The following is a 19,932-nucleotide window of genomic DNA, read 5'->3' as shown; positions in this document are numbered from 1 at the left end:
TTTTCCATATTCTGGTTATGATTATGGAAGATTAACAAGTTTCACCAGGACATGAAAGCCAAACCAAGGGTACTTTCTGATACCAATTTACATAATTGAGTGAGTTCAATACTAAAATTTCCTTCCACTTTGAACTCAAATGCCTGAAAATATGAGTGAGGCATATAGGTATATAAATTATGGATGGGCATATATTTATGAGTTCCTAGTTTGAACATGGGCATCATCATGTATATATTATTTTTAGATGCATGATAAACCATAATTTAATATACTAAAGCTCATCAAGATAGTGTCATTTAAATTCAGGTTCTTCATTTTGTGGCCATTATACCATTATTATTATTGTTATCATTAGAATTATTAGTATTATTCCATTATTCAACTATATGTGGCTATTAGAGTATAGAAGTTAAATTATCAACATTAACCTAAAATCTTTACTGCTGATTTCAGTTAGCAGTGGAAAGTAAATTAAGTCCCCCTCCACTGGCTACTTTCCTTGAAGGTGTGACTGAGTACCTGATGGCAGCAGCTCATAAAATGAAAGGCCTATTTTGGCTCATGCCTTGAGGGGATGCAGTCCATTATTATGGGGAAAGGTACCATGAGAGGAGAATGAGGCATCGGGTCACATTGTATCACAAAGAAGCAGGGAGAGGGAATGTTAACAGTCAGCTCAATTTCTTCTTACTCAGCCTGGGACTTCAGCCCATGGACTGGTGTTGCCCACATTAGGGGTGTGTCCCAGTTAGCTTCAACCACCATCTTGGCACAGCCTAGAGCTGAGAGAAGAAGACTCCCTTGAGAAATTACCTGATCATATTTGGCTTCTGGCGTGTCTATAGGGGATTGTCTCGACTACTAATTGGTGTAGGAGGGCTTAGTCCCCTGTGGACAAAAGCATCCTTTGATAGGTGGTCCTGAATTATATAAAAAAGCCAGCAAGTGGGAGCCTTGAGTGAGTCAGCAAGCAACATTTCCCTTGGTTTCTGCTTCAAGTTCCTGCTCCAGTTTCCCACAGTAATAAACTGGGACATGGAGTATCAGCCAAACAAATCCTTTCCTCCCCCCACCCCCAGTTGCTTTTGGTTACATTGCTTGTCACAGCAAAACAATGAAACTAGAATAGGGTGAGTCTAGAATATCCCCCACAGACATGCCCAGAGATTTGTTTCCAGTAAGATTCTAGGTATTGGAGAGCTGACAGAGAACATTGTCCAACAGCTCCTCTTGTTGCTATAGGAAGCAGCTATATCATGCATTGTCCCACTCCTAACGATATCCAGTTGCTCTCCCTTCGGGAACCGTCATATTCCAGTGAAGTGGATGATGACGACAATGATAGTGTTTGAGAGGCAGAATCACAGTCCAGACTCCTGGGAGACGGAGAAATCTCACCTAGTTGGTCAAACTTGGAATTTAATAAATCATTTAATTTACCTAGCTCATAATCAATGCAATGAGAAGGATTTCTCATTCACCATATAAACTGCTGAGTTCATCACTAAATAAAACCATGAAGTACGTCAGTCATTAAGAGCATCTCTGGAGGCTAGGGCTATGGTTCAGTCGGGAGAGGGCTTGTCTAGCATGCTTTGATCCTCAGCACATCATAAACCAGGCATGTGGATGCCTGCCTGCAATCCTAGCACTCAAAAGGTGAAGGCAAAAAAAAGGAGTTCAAGGTCATCCTCAGCTACAGAGAGAGTTTGAGGCCAGCCTGGGATACATGAGAGACCATCAAAAAAGAAAAATAAACCTCTACACATTCCAAACCTATGCCAGGCAAAGGCTTGATGTGCTGATAGTATTTATCAAGATTACATCCCCTCATAAAAAAGGTCAACCTTAATTTACCAAAATTCTGAAGTTGCTAATATCATTGTGATTCATCCTGTCATAACTAGCCATACTTTGTTTCAGACTTTTATAGTGCAAAATTGTTTACACCATGAGTATTTCATTCCTTAGCACTGATTACAGTCATGCAATGTGGTATTCAGTAGTGCATGCTGACATAGGCTAGTATTAACCTGACTAAAATGAGCCCAATTAAGATTACTAATAAGTGCCATACAAAGCCTGAGAATACAATTCTCCTGGCTTTGAAGTACCTTTTAAATCGAAATGCAGCCAAAATATATTCAAATCCCTGTAAGATCTACTTTACAGTAACCTGAAAATTCTGATTGTGACAGAAAGCCTGTTGTAATACATTTCAAGCAAAGTGTTGGCCCCCTTTATGCATAACCAGTACCTTCTCCTGCTTCACATAATTGGCTGTCACAGGAAGTTCCCGTTTGGGTTGGAAAGGAAGTGATGGCTAGCCTAAAACCAAAGCCCTGGCTCAGTCCCATTGACTGAAAGTAGGGTTCACCCTTTTTTCTCTTCTCTCTCTTCTACTTTCTGATAGCTTCATGCTATTACAGTCCTGGACCACCTTGAGCTTGCAACTACAGTAGCTTCCCTGTCTCAACCACCACAGCACTGGGATTATAGGCATGTGAGGCTATGCCTGATTGCAATTACTATTTTCTGTGAGGTTTACAAGTTGATGAATTTTCCCAAGAAATGTGCTATATGCCCATTGTAAAATATTTAATTGAAAGAACTGTGTAAACAAGTAAAAGAGTCACTTTTATAGATATCAACTGCAGTAAGTAAGCTTTCTTTTTTTAAATAAGAAATTTTTTATTCATTTTATATACCAATAACAGATCCCTCTCTTTCTTCCTTCCTCCTGTCCTCCTCCAGCCTCCCCTCCCCATACACACACACACACACAATCCATCTTCCAGTCCCTCCTCTGAAAAGGTAAGGCCTCCCATGGGGAGTCAGCAAAGCCTGGTACATTCAGTTGAGGCAGGTCCAGGCCAGTTCAAGTACCAGGGATAGATCCTATTCCCACTGCCAGCAGTCCCTTAAACAGACCAAGCTACACAACTGTCTTGCTTATGCAGAGGGTCTAGTCCAATCCCATGCAAGCTCTACAGCTGGTCTAAAGTTCATGAGTTCCCACTAGCTTGGTTTGGTTTCTCTCTAGGTTTCCCCATCATAATCTTGATGCCTCTTGCTCATGGAATCCCTCTTCCCTCTCTTTGACTGTACTCCTGAAGCTTGGCCTAGTGCATGGATTTGGATCTCTGCATCTGCTTCCATCAGTTACTAGATGAAGGCTCTATGATGACAGTTAGGGTATTCATCAATCTGATTACTGGGTAAGCCAGCTCAGGCACCCTCTCCACTATTGCTAGTAGTCTAAGCTAGGTTCATCCTTGTGGATTCCTGGGAACTTCCCTAGCACCAGGTTTCTCCCTATCCCCATGATGTCTCCCTCTATTATGGTATCTCTTTCATTGCTCTCCCACTGTGTCCCTCCCCCAACTCAACCATCCCATTCCCTCACGTTCTCATCCCCCATCCCTTACCCTCTATTGCCCCCTCACCCCAGTTTACTCAGGAGATCTCCTCTGTTTCCCCTTCCCAGGGCAATCCATGCATCCTCTCAGGGTCCTCCTTGTTTCTTAGCTTCTCTGGAGCTGTGGGTTGTTGTATGATTATCCTTTGCTTTACATCTACTATCCACTGATGAGTGAGTACATGCCATGTTTGTCTTTCTGAGTCTGGGTCACCTCATAAGTTTTCTTCTTAGTTGTTCATTTATTTAACAAAGGCACATTGATATCCTTAGGACTTTGAGTTAACATAAAATTGGAATTAAGTTTGGAGTGAAGTAGATGGATCTAGTGAACCATCTGAAGCAGTATTTGATGCCTTACAGAGAGCAATACTTGGATTTGATTGTGTCAAATGAATGATCTGCTCCACATTCAAAAACTGAGAGAGACTGAGTCCCATCTCCTGAAATGAGATCAGTGGTCCAAAGAGAGACAATACAGAGATGGAGTGTAGTTCACCCAAACACAGAAGCATGCAACTAAGAACAAAACCAATTAAAATATGTTAAAACACAGGGCAGTTTTTGAGAGTTTATTTTTACTTTATGTGCATGGGTATTTTATTTTATCTGCATTTATGTCTGTGCACCACCTGCATGCAGCACCCTTGGAGGCCAGAAGAAGGTATTAGATGCCTAGAACAGACAGTTATGAGTTGCCATGTTGGTGCTGGGAATCACATCCCAACCATCTGCAGATCAGTGAGCTCTAGCCTGACACACTCCATTTCTATAGTGGGAAGTATCTTCCCCAAAGGCAGCAAACACATGGTAATAAAGTCACTGCCAAGTTCATTTTCTGTTCTGGAAAGCTGCTAAAGGAAGGATCGAAGGAAAATGTCCTAACCCCTCAGGAGAAGTTCATAGCTATGGCAGCACACTGACACACTGGACTCCATACATCAAACTATCCATGAAAAGTCTATAGTCATCCTAATGGATAAGCTTACCTTATTATATACTTTATACTTATGATTACATAACAGTAAAGGAAGGGTTAATTCTAGAACAAATTCCAATTTCTCTTATTTCATTGTGCTCTAATTTTGAAAAGTATTACATAGAGTATAATAATATACATTATGAGAGCTTCGAGACTTTTACGGGCTTGTCTGCAGTCACGTAGCAAATATTAAAGCATATATTATTTGATATCTCCTCTGGAACCATTGTGCTCCATCTTATTAATACAGATCTACAGGAACTTAAAATTTGTGCATTCTGATCAATGGCACTCTGCTTTGGGTATGCTGTGATCTCACCTCAGTTAAATTGTTTTAATGGAGTAGATTAAATTTAGATTGGAATCAATTTCACTGGCCTAAGTTTGCAGTAGCAAACAGGCATTTAGATCCTTCTTATACAATAAACTCTGCCCCAGATCATCTAAGTAATGTGTGCTGTAATTTAAATGATCTCATCTTCTCTGAAAGTCACATTGAAATTTAATGTCCAATGGGACAGTAGTGGGATGTTTGGACTGCAAGAGGTGCCTGAGCCGTGAATGGGATTCCATGCTCTTAAAAAGGGGCTTGATGGAAGAAGTATGTTCTTTTTGCCCTCTGACTCCACTCTGTGAGGTCACAGCATTCATCTTCTTTGGAGGCACCAGCATAGACCAAACATCGGCCTGCACCAAGCAAGTGAAGTTGCTGAGCCCTGATCATGGACTTCCCAACCTGTAAAACTGAGAAAATAAATCCTTGTTCTTTATAAATGATCCTATTTCAGGTGTTGGTTTCAGCAATGTAAGAGGACCTTTTGAAACAATTAATTAAATGTGTGCTTTGTCCGAATTTGTGCGGAGAGGGACCCTTGGTATTGAGCTAGATCAGATTGGATGAACTTTTGTTTGGATTGAGCTAGATCAGGTTGAATATTCTATGATAATGCAGAGCTTCTCAGAGTTTGACATGGATAGGAACCATCTGAGGATGTAGTTCAGTGCAGGTTCTGATTCTGTTTTTGGGTGTATGCCTGAGAGTCTCCACAGCTAACAAGTTCCCAATGACAGCAACAGTGCTGGCTGGTCACACGGGGGAATGTCAAGAACAGAGGGGGCCTAGGACAGCTGTGGAAGAGTCCATGACGATGTATAGAACGGTAGCAGTGGCCCAGAAAAAAGCCACAGTTTGTTATCAAGCCAAAAATAAAATTAAAAACAAACAGCAAATGCTGATTACTAAACAAATGCCTCACTATAGCTCTGGACCAAATCTGGTCCCAGATATGTCTGTGGATGTATAAACTATGAGATACTTGTACAGATGAATGTTTCCAGTTATTTAATCATAAGAAATGTTAACTTTGAGCCCCAGCTGAGTGAAATTACACAACTCCCTCACAGGTTGTCATTTTGAATGTGAATCATTAAAAGCTGGTTTAAAAAAAATTCCTGTTACACACATACTTGCATTTTCTTTTTTACCTTTTTCCTTTTGCCTACAGGAACTGTATTTATTACTGACCATTTATAGAAAACCCAAACCACAGACTCTAGTCTAACAAATCAGTAGACCTATTATAAACTTTCTCAGACAGATTGTAAACCTTCTGACCTACAGACCATCACTTGATGGTCTCCCATCCAAGCACTAACAACCCCTGCTTGACCTCTGAGAGGAGGAGAGGTCAGATGAGATGGGATGGGATGGTCATAGACCAAGTGATGTCAATACTCCAAGTGTGTGTAGTCTTTGTCTAGTTACATAACATGAAAGGCATCTCAGAAGACACTCCTAGAAGTCAAACTCTAAATTAGGTACCTTTCTGTGGTGGGGTTGAACCAGGACCTCACACACACCAAGCAAATATTCTACCACCGGAAAGCTGTGTCTTCACGATGCAAATTACAATGAGAAATCCTAAGAAATCAACTTGACACTCATTCCTGGTTTTATGACTTGTCATCCTAATAAGGAAGGCTTTCTAAGACGTTTAAAACTACGTTATTACATGTTGGTAAACAACCTTTCAACCAACGTGAAGTCGATCTGTGTAAATTCTTTCAATCATGAAAAAAATCTATTATATCTTCTTTTTTTTGCCTCTTATTGAAGATAGACTTTTTTTTTCTCACATATTATTTCCTGATTATGGTTCCCCTCCCTCTGTTCCTCCCAGTTTCTCTCCACCTCCCCTCCCATCTGGATACACTCACTTTCTGATTCTCATTAGAAAACAAACAGGCTTCAAAGGGATAATAAAAAAATAATGGGTTCAGTTCTCAGCTCCAGAAAAAACAAATAAATAAAAAAAAATACAAAAAAAGCATGATAAGATAAAACAAAAACTATCACAACCGAGTTGGATAAGACAAACAAACAGAAGGAAAAGGGCAGGGGTGTCTGCTCTCTGTGCATCAGAAGGATGTTCCAGAAGCATTCCCCAAGTCAAGGAATAAGGAACCTTGCGACTTGTTAGCATGCTTCCCAGCTCGCTTTTCCTTTGTTTTCTCCTGCAGTTGCTGGTAACGGTTGTGCCGCCTTGTCTGTGGCAATAGCTGGCTTCCTAGAAATACACAGAAAACTCACCCAGGAGCAGTCTCCTCCAGGCAAAGGTTTCTCCGCTTCCTCCCTGGCCTATGGCTCTCTGGTTCCTCAGTATGTGTTGCTTGGAGTGTCTGAAGCCCTGGTCAACCCAGCGGGTAAGTAACGCTGTGGGTGCTTTGAGAGGAGCATGCCCCCATGGCCTGCATGCCCAGCGATGCTTCTAGCAAGCCTGTTTTCACCCTCATTTGAAACAACGTCTTGATTTTCCTCACTCTGCTATCTATAACCAACTATTAATTCTATTAGGGTATAGATAAAGGGACTCGCTAACCTGATTAGAGCCAAGACCATTTGGTCAGGCAGAAATAAACCTGGAAGACAATGTACTGCAGCGCACTGAGTTAACATCCATCCTCCACCCTCTGACTTCCCTCCCTCTGACTCAGAGGCACTCACACCCGCACCCTCCCAAAAGTGGGGCATGGACTTACAGAGTATATAAACATGCAAATGAGATGAAAATTTGATGCAATTTACCTAATAACTCAATGTCTTCAAATTAAATTACCCTAGATTAAGTGTAATCACCAGTATTTCATAAGACATGTTCAAATTATGTTTATTAAATATCAGAATTTTCTAGATTATCTCGATTGCTTATATTGATTAGACTAGCCACTTTATACTTTACCACAAAATTTCGAGAACTTCCTGCAATGTGTGTGTTTGTGTGTATACACACTTATCAAAATAACCTAGCAAGCATATCTTGGGTTTTGACCCTCCTCATGGTTCCCTGAAATGTGACTACACGTAACTCAACCCATATTACACACTTTAGTGAGAATATTTTACATAATTAACTAAAGAAATATGTATTTATTGCTATTTTCCACGTATGAGTATTTTGCCTGCATGTATTGTGTATGCAGTGCCTTTGGAGACCAGAAGAGTGTATCTGATCCCCTAGAACTGGAGTTAGAAATATGGCTGTGAGCCACGATGTGGGTGAGGGAATCTAACCTGGGTCTTCTAGAAAAACAGCTAGAGCTGTTAACCATTGAGTCGTCCTCCAGTCCCATTAACTGTGTCATATATCCAATGTCCCCTCTTTTCCACAACTTTTGCATAATCATCTTAAATGAAAATTCTAATCATTTCATTTGTGTCTAAAAATCTCTAATGAGTCTATTATAGTCTGATTTATTTCAAACTTCTTTATGTCTATATTTAATAAATTTATGTCCACACATACAATGTGCACATATATAAAACTGGAGGAATTAATTTAAAAAGTTGAAATAAATTAATAGAATTTTCCTAATGATAGTCACAGACATATTCACATTTCTTCTTGTTCTGTTAAAACATGTCGTTTATATGTTCCATATGAATCAGTTACTAGATTCTGTGATGGGAAGGCCATTGTGTATCACAGCAAAGAGTAAATAAGAAGTGTGAACAAATGCTGCCACAGTGGCATTTGCGATTAGCCCCTTGTTGTTTGTAGGAACTTCTTGAAAATAGGTAAAATTCTTTGGGTTTCCTGTAGAAGAATGATTACATGGAGGAAATTCCTAACCTGCTGAGCAAAGTGATTTCAACATTTAGAAGCCAAAGAGATCATTAAAACCATGAACTATTAAAAACAATGGCTCATGTAATGTAATCACTAATCTAACCTTTTAGAATACCTATCAGGAAACTGAGTTCCACTAAGTAAGCTTTTATCTACAATACGGTCTGTAGACCAGAGACCAGAGACTTTGGTTTTGTGCCCAGCCTTCTACTTGCTACATGAGGGTCTTTGGGACTCATTTAATCTCTAAGCTTCAACTTTCTGATCTTAAAAATAGAAAGAGTAATCATTATTCTTATATCATAGCATTAGGGGGAATGGGAATGGGAGGTCATTCTTTGAAAACCAACTGGTATAAAGCTTGAATGGGAATGTTGATCTGTAAAATCAAGTAATACCAGGGAAGCAGTGCAGCATGACCATTCAGCTTTCTGATCTTAAACTTGGACTGACCTGAGTTCACATCCTGTTCTGCCACTGACTACCAGTGCCAAGCAACGCTGGGCTTCTCTCATCATCTAGAGGAGTTACCCTAAGAACCGAGGGAAGCATTTTGTGCAAAGCAAAATGCCGACTGTTTTGTACATAGACAGTGCTTTGCAGTCAACAGCATTGCATGAGTTTATTTTCCTCACTGCGGTTTGCGTGAAATTAGTAGTGCCATACTCGAGACTCAGAACAGCTCTGTGAGTCACAGACAGATTAAACACCTCATGAAGTGAGTAGAACTGCCTTTCTCCCACGAGCCACCTAGGATCCCTCTCTCTTCCTTCCTTACATGTTGCCTGCAACCCAACAGCAAGAATTAGAATGTTTGGAAATATGACCTAGCTCTGGCCACAACTGTTCCATCCAGAGTCTCTGAATTTATACCCCCTCCTTCTCCTGCCACATTAGCCTATTCTTTCTCTCCCTTTTCGATTTCTTTAAATTATTGTTATTTTATTTTATGTGCATGATTGTCTGCCTTCGTGTATGTCTGGGCATTATAATATATATCTGGTGTCCCTGGAAGCCAGAAGAGGGCATGAGAATCAGATCTCCTTGGACTTAAAAACTGTTGTGAGCTGCCACGTGGGTACTAGAATTCTACCTAGTTCCTCTGGAAGAGCAGTCAGTGTCCTTAACCAGTGAGCCATCTCTCTGGCTCCAAGTCCATTCTCTTGAGAGCAGCTATGGTAGCCTTTCCTAGACATCCATCCCAGCATCCTGGGCTAACCATTTCCAGTAGACATAGCGGTAAACAGTCTCACCCCCCTTGCCCTGACTTGGGATCGGTGTAGTGTCCCCACCAAATGTTATAATATCCTGACCCTTCACCCCTCACTACAAGTCTGCGTGTTTCTAGGTCATCCAGTGTGATCCTGTTTCCAAGGCCTGTGCGCTGACTTTGTGTTCATAGTACCTTTTCCTTTGTTTTGAATTAATGGCTTCTCTTCACTGAGTTTTCTCAAAAGTCATCCACTCATCTTATTACTCTTATTTGTTACTTCCCATCCTATCTCTATAATAACCTCCCTCCTCCTACTCCACCTCACACATACACACTGCTTTAAAAAAAAAAAAAAACACTTACAAAAATCTTGAATTGTCTTCTATACTGTCTGCCTCTTGGCAGAAGAATACATGTTCCCTAAAGCAAGAGCTTTTGTGCCTGCAGTTTATCCTCATAGTCCTCTGAGTTCAGTCTTCCATAAATGAGTATATACACACTATGCTATAAACAAATGTGTTCTTTTTTTATGATCTGTACTCATTTATTTATTTATTTATTTATTTATTTATTTTTTATTTTGCAATACAATTCAGTTCTACGTATCAGCCATGGATTCCCTTGTTCTCCCCCCTCCCGCCCCCTCACCTTCCCCCCAGCCCACCCCCCATTCCCACCTCCTCCAAGGCAAAGCCTTCCCTGCAAACTGAGATCAACCTGGTAGACTCAGTCCAGGCAGGTCCAGTCCCCTCCTCCCAGGCCGAGCCAAGCGACCCCACATAGGCCCCAGGTTTCAAACAGCCAACTCATGCACTGAGCACAGGACCCGGTCCCACTGCCTGGATGCCTCCCAAACAGATCAAGCCAATCAGCTGTCTCACCCATTCAGAGGGCCTGATCCAGTTGGGGACCCCTCAGCCATTGGGATACAGAGATCCATGGCTAGGCCCTGGATGGAGCTCTGGGAGTCCAATTAGCGAGAAAGAGGAAGGTTTATATGAGCGAGAATTATTGAGACCAAGGTTGGATAAAGCACAGGGACAAATAGCCAAACGAATGGAAACACATGAACTATGGACAAATGTGTTCTTAATTGAGTAAACACATGAATGAGCCGGGCTGTGGTAGAACACACCTTTAATCCCGGTACTTGGGAGGCAGAGCCAAGCGGATCTCTGTGAGTTCGAGGCCAGCCTGGCCTACAGAGTGATATCTAGGACAGGCACCAAAACTACACAGAGAAACCCTGTCTCAGAAAAAAAAAAATGCATGAGTGAGGGAAATCAGCTATTTTTATGTCCTACGTTGACGACAGGGAACAAGGAGGCATAGTGGCTCACTCCAAAGATATCCGGGGATGTCTTCTGCCCTACAATGACATGTGCTACACTGGAGATGTGCTACCAGTCCAAGTGGGGAAACGAAGACTTTCAAACCAGGCTTAATTGCAGCAGTATCTTATCCAGCTGTTTAGAGACCTCGAAGCTTTGGACTTAACCCCCAATAACAAAAACACAAGAAAAAGTCAAGACGAAAATACATCAAAACTGTGTCTTTGGGCAACTTACAGCTTTGTAGGAAACAAAGTAGGAAAGACAGAAGGTGAGAGGGGGGCACAGAGGCAATCAGAGCACAGAGAGAGGCACTTACTAAGTCAGGCCAAGGTTAGTTTTATAAAGCAGCCAATAAGAGATAAACTGTGTAGTTCCGTCTCTATTTCAGTTGTTTAACTATGGCACTGTGGTACAAACCAAGCTGTAGACAATGTATAATGCAGGGTATGGCCATGCTCTAGTATGACTTCATGCACAAGGGTTCTGGCCTTGTCACTTTCCCACCACAGCTGCCTTATCTCTAGGTGAGTAAAAGATATAGTGACTACAGGTGTAAATGGATTGAAAATAAAGGTAGCATGGAAGACATCAGAGGTAAATGGACAGAGATACCAAGACTTGGTTGAATGTAAGGATGGGCTATACGATATTAAAGGTGAGCAAAGCTAACCCGAGTGACTCTGTAGACCGAGAGTGTGAGAAGAATTTGTCAATTTTGAGAATAGTGAACATGATCGGCAGATGACAATATACAAGAGAAGTAGTGGATAATGTGATACCATGAGATTCCAGGCTGTCTTCAGGGATAGGACAGAACGGTGCTCTCCAGGTCCAATGGTGGAAGCTCCATTTCTGGGATTACGCTCCTTTCCGTGTTCTAAACTGCTTCTCGTCAAAACGCATTTTCAACTGTTCAAGAACAACTGGAATGAAAAAGAATTCCAGCAATGAATTCCCCATCACAGGTGCCTTAGGAAGGTGGTTATGTCTCCATATGCTACAGACTCGGCACATGCTGCAAATGGCATCCTCACAAACCGTAGCCTGCTGCTCTCTGGGGGCACATTTTCAGCTCTCGTTGGCAAGAAGACCAGTTTTCATAGACACTTTGAAATTTTTTTTGTACTGAGTCTCTATAGTATAGTGGTTATTTTAGAGTAGTGACTGACTTGTTGGTAATATCTGCGCCATAATGGGCTACAGGAAGCATCTTGGAACCTGAATGCACAAGTTGATGATCACTAAAGTTGAACAGGATCAGAACATGCAATTAGGCCCCCGAGATTTGGAGATCTGAAGGCTTGAAAAGCTAAGTCCTATAAAAGGGAACTGGAGGCTTTCAAAAAATGACTAGAATGACACCAAAGAAAGATTAACCAGCAGGCAGATAGCTGGCAAAGTGTTTTCATGAATTATACACTGCACCAGAAGTTCTAGCAAGAGAAAAGCATGGGGTTAATAATTAAGGAGCAGAGTAATCATGGTCTCATGCATTGTGCTTCTTCCCAGGGAAAGGAATCAGCCCACTTAGTCTTCCTGTCCATTATTTGTCTTACCATGTTTATGGTGAGCAGGACTCATAAGCCAAATCCATTGTAACTGGAATCAATTCTTCCCAGAGCCTCTTACATGCATGTGAACCTTCCTGAAACTACTGGAAGGCTTGACCTCGGGATTCTGTTGGAGATTTCTACTACGCAGAAGAGCTGTAGAACCTGGCCACCAACATTAGATGCTTTTCTTTGCAGTATGTTATTTACTGCTGTCATTGTCCTCATGCACAGCCAGTGTTTATTCAGCTGAGAACCTGTGTAGCATTGTGCACTCCTCTGTCAGCCCTTCCAGAGTCTAAAATCAGAGAAGGAAAGAACACCTCTACCCATCTCCAGCCCAGCTCTCAACAGCTTTCCTGGAGCATAGACAGGGAGGCCCTAAGTAAAGACAAGTGGAGGACACACAGAAATATAAACCAGAAATGTTGTACAGTTACAGGAAAGAGCATTAATATATATTTGTATTGTGTATTAGTAAGTTCATTTGAAGCGCTTGTCATTTAAAGTAAGTACATTTAAAGTTAGAATTTCTGTTGCTGTGAAGAGACACTATGACCACAGCAATTCTTATAAAGGAAAACATTTCATTGAGGTGGCTGGCTTACAGTTTCAGAGGTTTAGTCCATTATCATCATGGCAGGGAACATGGCACCTGGGAGTATGGTGGTGTGCAGGCAGACATAGTGCTGGAGAATTCTACATCTTGATCCAAAGGCAACAGGAAGTGAACTGAGACACTGAGTGTGACTCGAGCATATATGAGACTTCAGAGCCTGCCTCCACAGTGACACACTTCCTCCAACAAGGCCACATTCACTCCAACAAAGCCACACCTCCTAAAAGTGCCACTCCTTTGGGAGGGCCATTTTCTTTTAAACCACCACAGTGCTAGACGAGAGCTGGCAAGATGGCTCTGTGATGAACATGTTTGTCCTCAAGCCTGATGACCAGAGTTCAGTCTTTGGGGCTCTGGGGTAGAAGGAAAGAACTGACCCCAGAAAGCTGTCCTCTGACCTCCACACACATGCTATGACCCCTGCGACCCACACAAACACATTAATAATAATAACAGAGTTGGGGGACTATGTGGACAGATGCAGAGGTTTTCTAGGAGAAATACAAGTAAGCCAAGTGTGACCAATTCCCAAGAAGCAAGAGAGGCAATAAAAACATGCCTTTATTCTTATAGACAAGACAAGGAAATGTTTAGTGTTTCAAGTTCATCTGTTTTCTATTATCTTTTCTTTTTAAAAATGAGTCTTCATATTAATTTACAATCTCATTGTGGAAATTTTTCAAAGCACAAAAGAAGAAGAAATTAGAAACGAAATAATTCAACCACTCAGAATTAAAGTGGTTCATGGTATTTTAAGTACTTATTTATTTGCTAAATAAAAACAATAGACATTAGTGAGATGAACTCCATGCATCCATCTTTCAGTGGCAGCCAAGTGTAATTCAGGGTAAAATGTGTCATATCTGGTCTCATTTCCATCCTTCTCCCCCTCTGGTATGTAATTTTGAAGCAACTCTCAGATAACATTCTACAATAAATATCAAATGTTTTAACAAGAATAGTTTAAAACAGCTATGCTAGTGTAACATAAATAAACATAATCCCGTATACTTACTCTAATCCATTTCTAATTCCAGAAAAGATTACTTCTAGCTAATTTTTCAAGTTTCTTCATGGCTGTGTCTTACCTCATTGCCACCATCATGACCAGGGAAAAAAGAGTTAATTGTTTCAGATGGCCAGTGCTTAAGCTATTCCCTCTTTCTGAATACCTCCCCTTTAATTTGGTGTTCTAGTTTCCTTTCAGTTGCTGTGATGAAACACTCTGATCAAAACTAACTTAGGGGATAAAAAGATACCTTTTGGCTTACAGTCCATCCTGAGGGCAATCAGAGCAATAACTCAAGGCAAGTAAGTAAAAGGACAGGAACCATAGAGGAATGTTGTCTGCCAGCTCATTCCCTAGCTGGCTTATGCTCATCAGCTTTCTTACACAGCCTAGAACCACCTGTTAGGGATGGTCCCACCCACAGTGTGCCGAGTCCTTCTATAACAATTAATAGTCAAGTGTTTCCCACCCACCAATCTGGTTTAGGGAATTCTTCGGTTGAGGCTCCTCCTCTAAGATGACTTTAGCCTGTGCTAAGTTGACAGTTTAGGCTAACCAGAACATGGGCAATGTATACAAAGGGTTTTGTACAATGCCTTGCACAGACAGAATAAATACTGTCTAAATTGGCTAACCTTAACACAAAAACTCACAGTTGGTCAAAGTGAAGAGAACAACAGCAATCAGTCATCTGCTCAGCCACAAATGAGACATCTATACCACACCCATCCCAGAGACCGTTGCTGAAGCAGACGTGGAAAGATTATAAGAGCCAGAAGTTGGGTAGGACCAGAAGGAAAGTGTCTTCTAAACATGACAGGACCACTGCACTCATGAAGTCACTGCAGCTGGGGTTGCCTGCACAAGACCAAGCCCGTCGACATTACCGCATTGAGTGGGAAGGAATTCATGAGTCTAAGTCCCCACCCCTAACTGAGAATGGCTTCTAGGGGATGGAGCCTTAATCTTCTTTAAAGGTATGGTTCCTGGTGGGTCAACCATGCTCCAAGGGATGGCTCCACATGCAGAGATGCGGGTCACACAAACTGGAGTCCATGAGTTACTCAAAAGCAAACCAAAAAGAAGCTAGAATGTTGCAGGGGTGGGTGGCTAAGTAAGTGGGTTAGATCTGGAAGAAGTTATGGGGAGAACTTGAGGGTGAATATGATCAAAATACATTATATGAAATTTTCACAGAGTTAATAAAAATATTAAAAAGAAAAAAATAATTAAATAAAAGTAGCTAGACTTACTTAATACATGCAAATCAGCATTATACTTAGCAGTTTATAGGTAGTACATCAGGTATCACTGTATCTCTCTGTATGTGAGTAATGATAATATTCCCATTTCAAACAGCAAGATGTTGAAACTTAGATTAATAAACTCACATATGGTCACAGGGTCAATAAATGAATGTCGTGAGATTTTAGAGCATTCTTGTTTAACTCCAAAATCCCTGTGCAAATTTTCTATGATAAATTCAAGCTTTCCATAGGCCATGGAACCACAGGCAGAGTTCTCATGACAGAAGTGATATCCCGAACAGCTTACACTTTGATACAAATGCATCAGAAATATTAAAAAATGGGTGAAATTTGGTGAAGATATTACAGCACTCAATTGCCTGCCGAGCAATCAGTTCCTCCTGGCAGCTGTCTAAGGCTGCATGCTGTCATATTTTATTCCTTCAAGTTATCTGTAAATTGCATCATAGTCTACCTGTGCACTAACTTTAACCAAGTTCAACCCATACATTTTGCTCATTGCTAAATTTGATGCATGATCAGCCTTCATCAGGTTGTGGTTTGTGAAAGTGATTTAGGTGAAGTCCTAAATTCTGGCCTCTTCTTGTTTTCCCAGTCTCCATGGTGATACACAGATTCATTCCAAGCACCTTCAGAGGAACTTCCATGAATTTTTTGACACTGTTCCATGGGTTCGCCTGTTTCTCAGGGGCGCTGCTGGTGGAGTTGGTTTATCTCATCTCAGAAGGTAAGAATTCACTCATCATATGCTTATATACATTGAACCGATGACTAGGGAGCTGGGAGACAGAACCATAAGAGAGGGTCTTTGCAAGCATAGTCTTTTTTTTTAATTGATCCACTTTTGCAATTAAGATAGAATTAAGATAGGAAGTAGACTCTTGCTGTATTCATTAATTTCTGGGAATTGTTTTTCTTTTGATAGGAGGAGGTAATTACAGAATGTCACTTCCCATGAGACAGTGTAGACTGTCTTTTGAAAGTGCATTTCAAAGAGAACTGGTCATCATATTCGCATTAGGTCTTGTGATGAGGCTGTGTTCAATAATGGCTGGTAGCTATTGACGACAATGCAGAAGAGTTAGCACGTGCAGACATGTAAGATTGCAGGGCACCCTGTGGCCTACTTTGCTCTCGATTGGCCCCCAAATGTTGTCTATACAATCAAAGACAAATCCTAAGGTAACTAACAAATGATCTGAAAATTTTTCCCAGTAGAAATTTTGGACAGAGAAATAAGAAATATGAAAACTTGAGATGCAAATGTTAAAATATAATCTTAAGTTGGCTTATGAGTGGAAAAGGCAGGAAGCATGGAAGTCATAATTAATGGCTACAGGGACATGTCTTTGACTGTATTTTTAAATCGACCTATCTTAAAATATTATTTTTAAATGTCATTGTACCTTAAATTTTATTTAAAATTTAAAGAAAATACTATAGACTTGTTCTCTACTTTCAAAAATATTTGTGGTTGTACACTTAAAATAATGTAAAGAAGGGGATGATTTGTATTCTCTTAAACAAACAGCTTCAGTTTATTTGCTTTCAGACTATGAAGAAAATAGCCCCTCAGAGACAAATTCAACCCAAAGTTCAAAAAGTACTTATCAAGAACCCACTGTGTTCTTGGCACTGTATGGGGTATTGTCGTGCCAGGACTAGCAAAATAAACACTCCCCAAACCCCTAGGAGATTCCCAGGGATTCGGGGAAGCACTAACATGGTTAACATAACTGGTTTGGTTAAATCTGCCAATTTTAATTGGCTGGGTGACAAGGACAAACCTTCCCTTTAAGTATCTGAGAAAGTTAAGCAAAAGCATGTGTGGGGCACTCGCTCATTGTGTCTCAAGACCCATGCCACACAGAATGGTGTGCAATATAGTTGTGATTCTAGAGAACTCAAATCCAAATTGACAACATTAGGTCCAGAACTTAGAGTGTTGGACCTCTGATGGCTAGTTTAACTGTAATAAAGTATTCCTTTCAAGATTTTATAAATGACCTGAAGAAGTCTCACTTAAACTTGCATCTAAACACTTCACATGCTAAACATGTTTCCTCATTTCATATTGCTTAATGAAAATAATCCTGAAATTCATTGGCTTTAAAAGATTTCTACAAGGCTAGTACAATGGTTCAGTGGGTGAAGGGGCTTGCTGCCAATGCTGACGATCTGAATGCCATCCTTGGAACACACATGGCAGAAGGTAAGAATGGGACAGACTCAATAAGGGCACTAAGAGAGATACAGAATAAATAATATACAGATAGATGTACAAAGAGCGTTTCTACAATCAAATCTCATCTGATACACACCAGAAGAACTGCAAAGTCAAATATTATTAAATATTAGCAGCTTGTGTCTTACATAAATTGAAGCTGACTTACTGTCTTAAGCATCTTGCCCAGAGCAAGATCAACCTTCCTCAATTCTCCTCCCAATTCTTGCATGTTATTCACCAGCCACAACTTGATGCCAGCTATCACTGAACCCAAGTTCATTCAATTACTACTACTCAAAGGGGGCTCAGTGAACAGGAGCAATGGGAAAAACTGTCTCCACAGGCCAGGAAAACGGAGCCTAATGGAGCAGCACCTCCAAAGACTGCCTTAACAGAGAGCTGAATTCCATAGGAGCTGATGACCGTTCAGATGCAGCCACACTATTGTTGCCTTTCGCTAGGAGAAGCCTGCCTCAGCCTCCTGTGTGCTGGGATGACAGACAGGCACCACCACCACACCCAATTTAGGCACTGCTGTGGATTGAACCCAGGGCTTTCTGTCCACCAGGCAAGTCCTCTGCCAACTACTGCATCCTCAGGCCTGTACTTTAAGTTTTCTTGTGCATTGATTTTGTATTTGTGCATATGTATGAGGATGAGGTTGTGTGCCATAGTATAAGTGTTATGGTTAGAGGAACGCCCACAGGAGTCAGTTCTCTCTCTACCACGTGGATTCTGAAAATCAAACTTGAGTCTTGGACTTAGTGGCGAGTGCCTTTACCCACTGAGCCCTCTCACAGGCCCCCACCTTCAGCCTTTTTGATTACTGCTTTGTTATAAAAGAAGATGCATTCAAATGTACCATAAGGAGAAGCACAAAGTACAAGCCTGAGATGCCCTACAACTGAAGATATTTCATTTAAAAGGACCCAGTACCTGCCCAGCCCATCAGTGCATCATCAGATGAAAAATTCTCCCAGCCCCAAAACTTACTAGACCAAATTCTCACCATTTTTACCGGGGCTTTGTTAGGCAGACAAGGTTGACCAAAGCATTGTTAGATATCGTCGCCTTTCTCCTTCCCTTCACCCCAATTTGGACATCTAAAACGTGGCTCCAAGTCTGTGATTCATGTTTTTGGTTAGTCAGTTCCATTCTGAGTCATTTCGTTCACACAAACTGTAACACCTGCCCCCCCTCCATCAAGAGTCATCTGTTACCATAAATTAATATGTAGGATATGAGTCACCCACCATGAAAAACAAAGATTCTCTACTCTCTCAAGAAATTTAGAAACAAAAATGTCTCCCAGGAAGCAGAGCTGTCAAAATCTTTGACATTATTGTTCCTGCAAACATTTATAGTGTGTGTGTGTGTGTGTGTGTGTGTGTGTGTGTGTGTGTGTAGTATTAATTAAAAAAAGAAAACCTCCTGAATAGATATTGTGTATTACATATACACTCCCATCCCTGTTGCCCCTACACTGCCTTTTCTTACCCCTCCCCCTTCCCTTTTGTGCATTCACAAGAAGTTTGCTTAATGAGCTTGATTTGCTTAATATGATCATCTTCAGCCACAAACAATCCCCAGCAGATGATTCTATGCTTCTTTATGGCTGGCAAGCATCCCTCTGTGTACATACACCACATTTTCTTCATCTATTCTCCTGTTGTACACCTAGCTTGTTTACATAACTTGGCTGTTGTGAGCCTGCAACAAACATTGATGTGCAAGTGTCTCTGTGGTGTGCTGATTTGGAGTCCTTTGGGTGAATACTTGGGAGTGATAGACCTAGGTCACACGGTTGATCTATTTTCAGGTTTTTGAGAAACTTCCATACTGGTTTCCATTGAGAGCAGACTCATCTATCTTCCCACTAGTAATGTACAGGATTTCCTGTTTCCCACTGTGGTGGTTTGAATAAGAATGCCCCCGTATTTGAATGATTAGTCATCAGAGAATGGCACTGTTTGAGAAGTATTGGGAGGTGTGGCTTTGTTGGAGGAAGAGTGTCACTGGGGGTGAGCTTTGAGGTTTCAAAAGCCTACACCAGGCCAGCCTCTCTCTCTCAGCCTTTAGATTAGTATGTAGCTCTTAGCTACTGCTCCAGCACCATGTGTGCCACCATGCTTCCCACCGTGATAATACTGGATATGGTGGTTTGAATAGGAATGGCCCTCAC

The 19,932-nt window shown here is 41.2% G+C and overlaps 1 protein-coding gene across 1 annotated transcript in view; it reads left to right on the top strand.

The window, feature by feature from the left end:
• The window catches only part of Slc15a5 (solute carrier family 15 member 5), a 100,535-nt gene that overhangs the window by 44,515 nt on the left and 36,088 nt on the right, over positions 1-19,932 (top strand). Inside the window, 2 exon segments of the mRNA XM_052721486.1 lie at positions 6,924-7,106; positions 16,119-16,250. Coding sequence (XP_052577446.1) covers positions 6,924-7,106; positions 16,119-16,250 — 315 coding nt within the window.

This window comes from Peromyscus californicus, unplaced genomic scaffold (genome assembly GCF_007827085.1).
Source record: "Peromyscus californicus insignis strain IS unplaced genomic scaffold, ASM782708v3 Scaffold_6__1_contigs__length_162567912, whole genome shotgun sequence".
Taxonomy (NCBI): domain Eukaryota; kingdom Metazoa; phylum Chordata; class Mammalia; order Rodentia; family Cricetidae; genus Peromyscus; species Peromyscus californicus.
This window is presented reverse-complemented; position numbering and strand designations above follow the sequence as displayed.